The sequence below is a fragment of the Asterias rubens genome, chromosome 17 (assembly GCF_902459465.1).
Source record: "Asterias rubens chromosome 17, eAstRub1.3, whole genome shotgun sequence".
Lineage (NCBI taxonomy): Eukaryota > Metazoa > Echinodermata > Asteroidea > Forcipulatida > Asteriidae > Asterias > Asterias rubens.
In genome coordinates this window covers 5,429,575-5,440,030 of record NC_047078.1, presented here as the reverse complement: position 1 = coordinate 5,440,030, position 10,456 = coordinate 5,429,575, and the positions used below count along the sequence as shown (strand labels likewise).

Sequence of the window (10,456 nt, the reverse complement as noted above, 5' to 3'; positions counted from 1 at the left end):
TTTCGACAGCTAGTCAGCAGATTTGCTCCACATTTACCACTTTTGAAAATCATGACACAAATTCTAGAAACAAGAACTTGATCCTCAATGTCTCATGAATCCTACAATATCACTCAAAACGCCATTGAGGAAATAATTTGGGAAAAGTTTCCGTATGGCGCCACCACTTTTTCATTCGATATAAAATAATATAGGAACTTATTAACCTGATTGATATATCCCTTTTTGTAAAAATGAGTGAAAAAGTGGTGGCGCCATACGGAAAGTTATCCATAATTTGAAGAAAAAAGACAAAAACTTACCAGATCCCCCAGCGAAAGAGTAAAAAATGTCCCAGGTTGAAAATTTGAATCTTTTTAAAATTTAATTTCTCATTAAAACGCAGTTGTGTGTCATGGTTACTGTTGTTTTCATTTTTCTTGTAAATCATTTCCTCAGTGACCCTTCCACCTTTTGCTAGTTAGTTTTTAAGGTTGTTCTAACATTATCCTGTAAAAGAATATATATTATTTTGGAACAGTTGCAGACAGATATACCCTGACTCAGACAAGACCCCCCCCAACCCCTTTGAAATGAGGTGTGACCACAGTTTGTAGACCCATGCCCTATACTTACCTAAATTAATATCACTTCGGGGGTACGTATATGTAATGCGGCAAATCTATATTTACTGACTGTGTCAATGAAATAAAGCAACATTGGAACTTAATTGCCTGGTACATTTTATCTGTGAAACGCCATGGGGGGCTATTTCTTTCTCCAGGTTAACCATCAATCATGTACATGTGTATGGGCCCAGTGTCCTTGCTCTGTTAATTTATAGAATTCTGCACACACAACATGTATGGAGGTCGCTAGAGGTCACCATTTCTCTGATAACATGAGTATAAATAGTCACCAAATATCCGCTCTAGCCTCAGATCGTAAGCAATGAAAAGCAATGAATGCTTCATAAAAAAAAGTTTCTATGGAGCAATAAACATTAACTACATGTAGATTGCGCAATAAACTTGCTCCATGCTATGACCCATGGTATGGACATGGCGGTTTAGACTGAGCTGAGGGTGAAAAAAAAGAGAGATTGTGATTCCAAAATTCAGTGGTTTTGGAGTTAATTAACGGCGGATAAATTGGTGGCGACGTGAGTATTTGGATGTGTTTCTTAGAAAATACATTTAACTTTTTTAATAAGTTGAGATTTAAACCTATGTGAGGTTACGGGGGATACGACGATAGCCGGACGAAACCGAAATAGTTCTAGTAGACATACCACCGAAGAAAGTCAAAGATTCTCCCGAATTTCGCTATAAAATATGAGAGGAGTTGTTGATTTTCCACCAACCCACAGACATCTCATTGGAAAAAGGTAGATCCATCTTCACTTATTTATAGTTCCATATTGGAGTAATATTTTGGTGTTTTGGATTATAAAAAAGAAGTGTTTTTTAAAGACTTATTTATGAAGTTCTCACGTTTTTGAGAGGTAACAAAAAAGGGAGTTAAAAGCGCATGTGTTATGCAGTATCTATTTAGTGATAATTTGGTCACTTTTAGTTTAGTAACTTAGTGTTTGTATTGCAGTTTTTACGTGAACCCATAGTGAACCTAGAGTGAACCTAGTGAATTCAGTGAACTTAGAAGTAAACCTATTGTCGTTGAACCTACTGAACTACGAGTCCGACTACCACAATTAGTACTACTATCTGACTATCACCAGTATCACACACAGACACTACTACAGTACTACGACGTACTAGTGGTAGTGTAGTGACTAGACTGGATGCCGGACAACTCGTCCATCGGACAACTCAACGGTTCGGACAACTCAACGGTTGAGACAGCTCGACCATTCGGACAACTCGACGGTTCAGACAACTTTGACTTTGAGACAACTCGATGGATGGCCAACCAAGACAAGTCGATGGTTGAACGGTCGACCTCCGTTACTGACATGTTTACACGAATTTCCTGTAAATCCTAACCCCAACTGTAACCCTAACCCTACCCTACCCCCCCCCCCCCCCCTTCACGGCCGCTCTTCCCGGCCCTGTGCGCGCCCCGCGCTGAGGCCCCCGTCACGGCCATCCAGTGACTTGTCTTGATCCTAAGTCGAGTCTGACAGTTGAAAAAAACGTCCGTCGAGTTGTCCGAACGATCGAGCTGTCTCAACTGTCGAGTTGTCCGAACGGTCGAGTTGTCCGACGAACGAGTTGTCTGAACACCACTAGACTAGTAGTATGAATACCGGACACTTCGGCACCTGCAAACTCAGCACCCACTCGGCACCAAGAATGTTGGCACCATACAAACTCGGCACCGGCCTTTAATTGACTGACAAACTCGGCACCAAGTAAAAATCACCTCGGAAGAGTCAAGTGGTAAAAAATAAAGTAACGTATGTACTTACGCAATAACTAAATGGTTTGATAGTTAGTAAAGCTTTGTATGCTGTTAATGGCAAAATTACTAGTTATGGGAGTTGATAAGAATTCCGAACTCTCGAGAAAATTTGGGCCCTCAGGAAATTTACCGTTGCGTCCGCATTGTGTTCAGTCACTACCTACTAGTACTACCTACATAGCATGACTAGATAACTTGGACAGGTTGGAAGTCAGGTTCGCGGAATGGTGTCTTGCCCTGCCTTCCACCTCGGGGACCCTGGTCCGAATCCTACCGGGACAGGGGGCACTGTGGATTGGGTTTTTCACTTTCAGTTCCTCCTTGACTTCATGGGTTTCCCTGGAACAATTCTCTTGGGTTTTCCTTCCACTTCTAACACTGAAGCTTCTTCAATTGTCTTCTCACCTTGTGTTTTGTCCTGAATGCTGAAAAGGCTTTGACAAGTACATACATGTAGATGTAGACAGTTAGAAGAGTTGTGACCCACATGAGAAGTACATGTACAAGCTGAATAAAATACCTGAACTGTACAAGCTGTTAAGTCTCAATAACTGGTTGGCATTATATTTTGTACTGTACATGGAGCTCCCACAAGTGGCAAGGAGGAACAGGTGACCAGCACTTCTTCAAAGCCGTCCTGCCACAAAGAATGCCCCTAAACCTAATACCCAACCCTTAGTTAACCACCCAACCTTCTGTTTGGTTTATACGCCTACGCTTGTGAAAATGTTGATATTATGAACAGCCCCTTTTAATACAGTACATAGGTACGTGTGGTTTACGTGCCATTTCTCCAACCGTACACTAAACAATCCTGCACTATCTTCAAATTGCGCAAACCATTCCAGCACGATTGCAAAATTTTGCAGACTTTTCCTGCACTGTCGGCATATAGCACACACTAAAAAACACTACTCCTGCACTATAGTTAAAGGCAGTGGACACTATTGGTAATTACTAAAAAAAATTATTAGCATAAAACATTACTTGGTAAAGAGTAATGTGGAGAGGTTGGTAGTGTAAAACATTGTGAGAAACAGCTCCCTCTAAAGTGGAGTAGTTTTCGAGAAAGAAGTAATTTTCCACGGATTTGATTTCGAGACCTCAAGTTTAGAATTTGAGGTCTCGAAATCAAGCATCTGAAAGCACACAACTTCGTGTGACAAGGTTTTTTTCTTTTTCTTTCGTAGTTATCTCGCAACTCCGACGACCAATCGAGCTCAAATTTTCACAGGTTTGTTATTTTATGCCTATGTTGAGATACACCAAGTGAGAAGACTGGTCTTTGACAATTACCAATAGCGTCCAGTGTCTTTAAGTCGATTGCACAAACGATTACTGCACGATCAGCACAAACAAAACCACTGATCCTGAGCTCAAAATCTACTCAATGTGCCAATCGCTCGATAGCGAACTACTTGGAATACGATTTTCAGATTTGCATCTCTGATCGGTCTCCTACCATGAATTGTCAAATTCGGGGCCGTCATGGACAGTGTACAATAATTAATGATATCTCTCGTGATAGCGCGGTGTCGACTCAATCATTGAGTCTTGGATACAAGGTTCCGTTCATCGACTACAAATTTTGTCAGGATGCGCTGCTTGCAACACAGAGAAAAATGCATGCGAAATGCCGACTTCTGGGTACCACCAGTAGCTGCACACTTATTTATACAAAAAGCTACTAGCTCATTGAAACAGTGTTTTTTTGTGTGTAACGTGAAGTATTTTTCGAAATGTTTTGCCCGGGCGCCACATTTTTTGAACAGGCGCAGCGCCCAGACAAAACCAAGTAGAGAACTCTGAAAATAAGCATTTAAAAATGTTTTGCAGCTCTTTATTTATTTTTTTTTTTTTTACAGGATATTTTATCGTCAATCATGATTGGGATAGTAGTAGTCGTCGTCACTCTCTGTGCTGCATGCACCAGTGGCATCTCTCCGACGCACTTTGAATTTGAGAGAGGCAGTCGAGGGATTGTACCTTGTCCTGCTATGGTGGATAGAGGCTATTCAGCAAGTGACACTGAAGCGATTTACTGGTATTTTACACCGAAGGGAAGCTCGGAGCCCCGAGAAAGTATATTATTTTACTTCCAGGGAGGTACTACTCATCATAGTGGTCATCCCGAGCGGTATGAACTCAAAAATACTTCGTTGGTGATCACCAATGTAACTGTGTCAGCAGAAGGCACATATAGCTACAGGCTTGTTCTGTGGGATAAACCTCGCGAAGAAGGATCAGTTGAAGTTTCTGAAAAAGGTGAGTAAATGCATCCTTTCACTTAATTGCTTGTACGTTGTATGATTGTGCAGATGCGAGAGTGGGATTCGAACCAACAACCTCAGGATAACTAACTTTCAGTTGGTAGAGCGCCGGCACGTTAATCCGGAGGTCGTTGGTTCAAATCCCACTCTAGTCATTTCTTTGTTCAACCCCCAAAAATATTTTAAAATTAACCCAGTCAGTTTCCCTTGTCAGGTGCAACTTCCTACAATTGACATGAGTGGTGACAAAGCTAATTTTAACACACAGAATTAATAAACTGTTTATGGAAAGTCAGGAATGTACCAATAGTTTCTGTTGTTGTTTAAAAACTGGTTTGTTTCAATGAGGAAGTGGGCGTTTGTCTCCCACGGCAACACCAGATACAAACTGAACCATGTGGTAGGCCTACACCATACATGCCATAATCAAAATTTAAAGTGCATCTTTTTGCGTAAAGTATTGACAGCCTGCAATCGCCTGAGGCTTGCTGGGTTTATTCTTCAAACTAAAACTTAAAACAAAATTACCTGATTACATTAATTTCAACAACATTGTTCTTGCAGTTTCCATCAATTTAAAATGGCCTAAGGTTTCTCTGTCTAGAGACAATCTTCTATCATGGGAAGGTACAGAGTCATCCAACACAGTTGAAGTGCCATCCAACACATCAGCTGAACTCAAACTGACATGCAGTGTAGAACATGCTAAGCCGGCTGTGAACATCAGTTGGTTCGCCTGGTTTCCAATTATGAACAGATGGTTTGAAATGCAGGCTCAAACCAAGTTTGAAAATGCTTTCTGCAATTCATCTGCAACAGGTGAGTCTTTCCATGATACATTTTCAGCTGTTGACCAGACCTAAGTACAGAAAACAGTCTGTTTTGTAATTCTTTTTTTTAAGAAATGAGAAGTTGAAATGAAATGGTTTTTTTTTTTATTCAGGCTGGTTTGACGCATAATAGTAACAATAAAAAAGTTTAAGTAGGAGAAACGCATCCTTCGTGCTCTGGTGTCGTTTGAAAACCCCAGATTCTGCTATGAAAAAAACTAAGGTACACTTATTGCTGGCGTCCCAGGGAATTCTTTCCGCCGGAGAATCGGTCTCCATACGTGAAAATAACATGGGCTGGAGGAGGATGATTCAAAAGAGGGCGCTATCAGAAGAAGTTAGTACACAGTGCGCCATATTGGGGGACAGAATCACCGGGGGGGGGGGGGGGGGGGTGGGGAGGGGGGGGACAGAATTTCCTGCCACGCCAGTGTCTCATGACTCCCGTAAGTTTCTTTTCAGTATCCAAAACATTTTTAACAGCCTTATGGTGTTTTAAAGGGTCTATGTACTTTTTGTAGGACAAAAAACACAATGTCCACAGGTTTACACTTAACTTACACAGTTTGCAGATAATGATAGTAGAAAGCTTCCCTGAAAATATTACTTGCTGAGGTGCTGTAGTTTTTAGGAAATGAGTAAAACAATGTTATGAAAATAATTTTCGCCTCACAGATCATGAGACGAAAATTATTTTAAGCATGTAAAAACGTATTTTCATGACATTATTGTACTCATTTCTCAAAAACTACAGCACCTCAGCAACTTATATTTTAAGGTACGCTTGCTACTATCACTATCTTCAAACGGTGTAAGTTTAATCTAAATCTGTGGACATGATGTTTTGTGCCACAAAAAGTACCCAAATCCTTTTGTAACCAAGCAGGTTTCAAAGTATTGTTAAAATTGAAATTTTATTTTTTTAAATAATACTTGTATCCACTCTTAGATTGCTTCTTTGTGAGCAACACAGTTAACTCCAAGGTGACAGTAAAGACATCATTGGAAAGAAATAACTCTACATTTAAGTGTGTCGCAAAGAACAGTAGGCTTGAAGACGTCAAGGTGACGATCATCAAAACTAATAATGATATTGTGACTGGTAGGTATTTTGAAGCATCGTAAGACAATAAGATGTAGTGTGTTCAAGCTTTGTGGGCTAATATGCCAGTGAAAAAGGGTTCAGTAATCCCAACAAAGGCAACTCAGTAAGCATCCACAGATTGATTTAAATGCCAAGATGGTGACATCCAACTCTCAAACAAACATTGGTTGAAACCCACCAAGAACTTAAAGGCCTAGGGTGTCGTGTTGAGGATTGAATGAAGATTCAGTGGTATTCCTGGGGCTGGAAAATAAACGTCTTCGGGTAAGTTCACATGAGTAGCTAACTTTGCTGCTAACTCCAAAAGCATTAGCAGCGAAAACTTCCGCTGGTAACTCAACTTAGTGTCAAAACTTGATACTTTGTCTGCAGATAAGGAATTTAGCAGTGTGTTTTTCTCGTGTAAACGCAACTGGCCTTAGCTACATGGCTGTAAACATCATGATTTCTTGTCACTGCCTTCACAGTTCTGGTGGAGGTATTTTTCTTATCTACCCTGTAGGTGGAAGATAAGGCTGCTCTTTTAAATTGAGTCTGTGAGCATATTGTACCGCATTTCTGGAATAAACGTCCTCGATTTATATTATTAGGACCCTGTTAACATGGATGTTTATAAATCTGTTCTGAAGCTATTTTATTGTGAACAGAGAACGATTTCATCGAGCACTTTTGCATAGCAAAATATTTTGACTGAACTTATTTTGTGTCATAATTGTTGCTCCCCACAGTACATGTTTGTATCTAGTGTCTTAAAGGCAGTGGACACTATTGGTAATTACTCAAAATAATTATTAGCATAAAACCTTACTTGGTAACGGGTAATAGGGAGAGGTTGATAGTATAAAACATTGTGAGAAACGGCTGCCTCTGTGAAGTGACGTAAGTTTTTGAGAAAGAAGTAGTTTTCGACGAATTTGATTTCGAGACCTCAGAATTAGATTTTGAGGTCTTGAAATCAAGCATCTGAAAGCTTACAACTTATTGTGACAAGGGTGTTTTTTCTTTCATAGTTATCTTACAACTTCAGCGACCAATTGAGCTCAAATATAACAGGTTTGTTATTTTATGCATATGTTGAGATACACTAAGTGAGAAGACTGGTCTTCGACAATTACCAATAGTGTCCAGTGTCTTTAATGTTAGAGCTTTTTACTGTACGGGAAATCCTGTGGCATTTCCTCGCCTTTAACCGCTTTCTTTGCACTTATTTTGTGGTTGTAAGGTTTTAGCATTGAACCATCGTCCTAATGCGCTTGTGTTTATTATGGATACATGACCACAATATAAATCAATTACTTAATATTATTAAAATTGCCCCTCTATTTTAAATCCTTCTTTATGCATTGATTCCAGTTATCTCAAGAATAATATTGTTGTTTGTTTCAGCTCATCCAAAAGTTACTACCGTACCCGGTTCGGTTGAACCACCATCAACGCCTTCAACTCATAATGCCTCAACCACATGGCTGGTTGTACTCATCGTGGTTATATTATTCGTGGTAAGTTTGACAACAAGTTTTAAGCTGATCTGACTTACTTTACTGTCGGATCAGGTTTTGTTTTCGTCCCAATGTTCGTTTTTATCAAGAGTCTCGGCCTGGTAGCCAACTTGCCTCTTATTTTTGGCGAATTTGGTTTCTCCCTTTTTTTTCCTTTTTTTTTAAATATTTTTATTAGTCGTATTCTATTTGGGTTTTTTGAGGGAGGGGATGGGTGGGTTTTACCCTTTTTTTTTTGTATACATGTTTTCAAATTTGTTGCCAGCAGACTACACAATATACCTGTTTATTTTCAAGGACAAAATTCCATTTAAATTGTATAATTATGTTAAAGCTTTAAAGACACTGGACACTATTGGTAATTGTCAAAGACCAGTCTTCTCACTTGTATCGTAACATATGCACAAAATAACAAACCTGTGAAAATTTGAACTCAATCAGTCATCGATGTTGTGATATAATAATGAAAGAAAAAACACCCTTGTCACACGAAGTTAGGTGCTTTGAGATGCTTGATTTCCTGACACTCAAAATCTAATTCTAAGGTCTCGAAATCAAATTCATGTAAAATAACTTCTTTCTCGAAAACTACGTTACTTCCGATGGGGTCATTTCTCACAGTGTTTCGTACTACCAACAGCTCCCCATTACTCGTTACCAAGTAAGGTTTTATGCCAATAATTATTTTGAGTAATTACCAATAGTGTCCACTGCCTTTAAGACCTTGTCCACACGGGCAACTTTTACAGCAACTTGGAGGCAACCAACTGTAGTGCATGCCATATGACCACTTTGGTAGCACATCAGTCCTTTTTCAAACATTTTTCTTTTTATCCAAACGAAAAACAAGTGACAATGAAATATGAATGGCTTTTCTTCTTGGAGATTGCCTGGAATCGGTTGCCTGTAAAATGCCTCGTGTGACATGGCCCTTATAAAAACCTAAAGTATAGTTGTTTTTATTTTGTTTTATTTATTCATGGATTAAATCTAAAATAATAATGTCAATCTTTGTTTTCAGTTAATGGCAATCGGCATTTTCATATGTAAGCGTTGCTACACAGTCGGAAAATGATACATTCGCGAGTCAGTACACAGGATGACCAAGGCAGTTAAAGATGGTTAGTTTGTGAATTAATAGTAAGTTGTTAATGGCCGGACAAACTGTAGCACGAGTTACCGTAGCACGAGTTACCCTGTTTTTGCATGTCAATATGAAATTAAGAAGAGCACATCTTTCTAAGGTAGACAATAATAAACTTAGGCATAGTAGTTACTCATCATATAATCAATTAGACTTGATTGGTTTCTGTTTTAGGACATGATCAAAATACAAATGGGTAATTTTTTTAGCATGTCCTCTGCTCGTAGCACGAGTTACCGATATTCACAAATACACAGTTATTGTGTTATAAATTGTTGATTTTTACTTAAAAAAGATTTATTTGATCATTTTACAAGTTGCCGAGGAATTCTATTTTAGAAACTTTTACATTTTGTGAAATAATAGTACTTCGTTAATGGTCGGACAAACTGTAGCACGAGTTACCATTTTTTTTGCATGTCATTGTGAAATTAAGAAGAGCACATCTTTTTAAGGTATATCATAATCAACTTGGGCATAGTAGTTACTCATCATATAATCAATTAGACTACTGAAACCTTGATTCACGCCTTTGTCTCATCTCTTCTAGATAACTGCAACAGTCTCCTGTACGGCATTCCTGATAAAGACCTCTCTAAACTCCAAAGAATTCAGAATTCAGCAGCACGGCTCATCGCTAGATCAAAGAAGCAGAACCACATCACCCCCATTCTACAAGAACTCCACTGGCTTCCTGTCAATGCTCGCATACAGTACAAAGTCCTGCTCCTCACGTTCAATGCTGTCCATGGTCTCTCCCCTCATTACATTTCTGAACTGATAACGCCATACACCCCAACAAGGTCACTTAGATCCTCTTCACAGCTTCTCCTACAAGTTCCCCCATACAAAACAAAAACGTACGGTAAAAGAACCTTTGCTTTCAGCGCACCCACACTTTGGAACTCTCTTCCTGCTACTCTCCGTTCCCAGATAAACCCGGATCTCTTCAAATCCCATCTCAAAACTCACTTATTAACTAAATCTTTTTTGTAATATTGTATTGTTTCGTTAAATTGTTGCTTTCTCTTGTATAAATTAATTTGTTTATTTGTTTTGTAAAGCGCATTGAGAGTACTTGCAGTACTGAATTGCGCTATATAAGCATTTCTTATTATTATTATGACTTGATTGGTTTTTGTTTTAGGACACGATCAAAATAAAAATGGGTAATTTTTTAGCATGTTCTCTGCTCGTAGCACGAGTTA

General features: G+C 39.0%; 2 protein-coding genes across 2 annotated transcripts; both read left to right on the top strand.

The window, feature by feature from the left end:
• The first annotated feature begins 1,018 nt into the window (after nt 1–1,018).
• On the top strand, nt 1,019–9,179 carry LOC117301736. The gene is made up of 6 exons (XM_033785762.1): nt 1,019–1,141; nt 4,266–4,665; nt 5,235–5,489; nt 6,450–6,602; nt 7,992–8,104; nt 9,126–9,179. Exons 2-6 carry the CDS (start codon nt 4,284–4,286, stop codon nt 9,177–9,179), a joined length of 957 nt encoding a protein of 318 aa, XP_033641653.1. The 5' UTR covers nt 1,019–1,141; nt 4,266–4,283.
• LOC117301244 lies at nt 9,159–10,282 on the top strand. Its single transcript, XM_033785113.1, has 2 exons — nt 9,159–9,225; nt 9,799–10,282. The coding sequence occupies exons 1-2, from the start codon at nt 9,204–9,206 to the stop codon at nt 10,242–10,244; spliced, it is 468 nt and encodes a 155-aa protein (XP_033641004.1). The 5' UTR covers nt 9,159–9,203; the 3' UTR covers nt 10,245–10,282.
• Nucleotides 10,283–10,456: the final 174 nt, after the last annotated feature.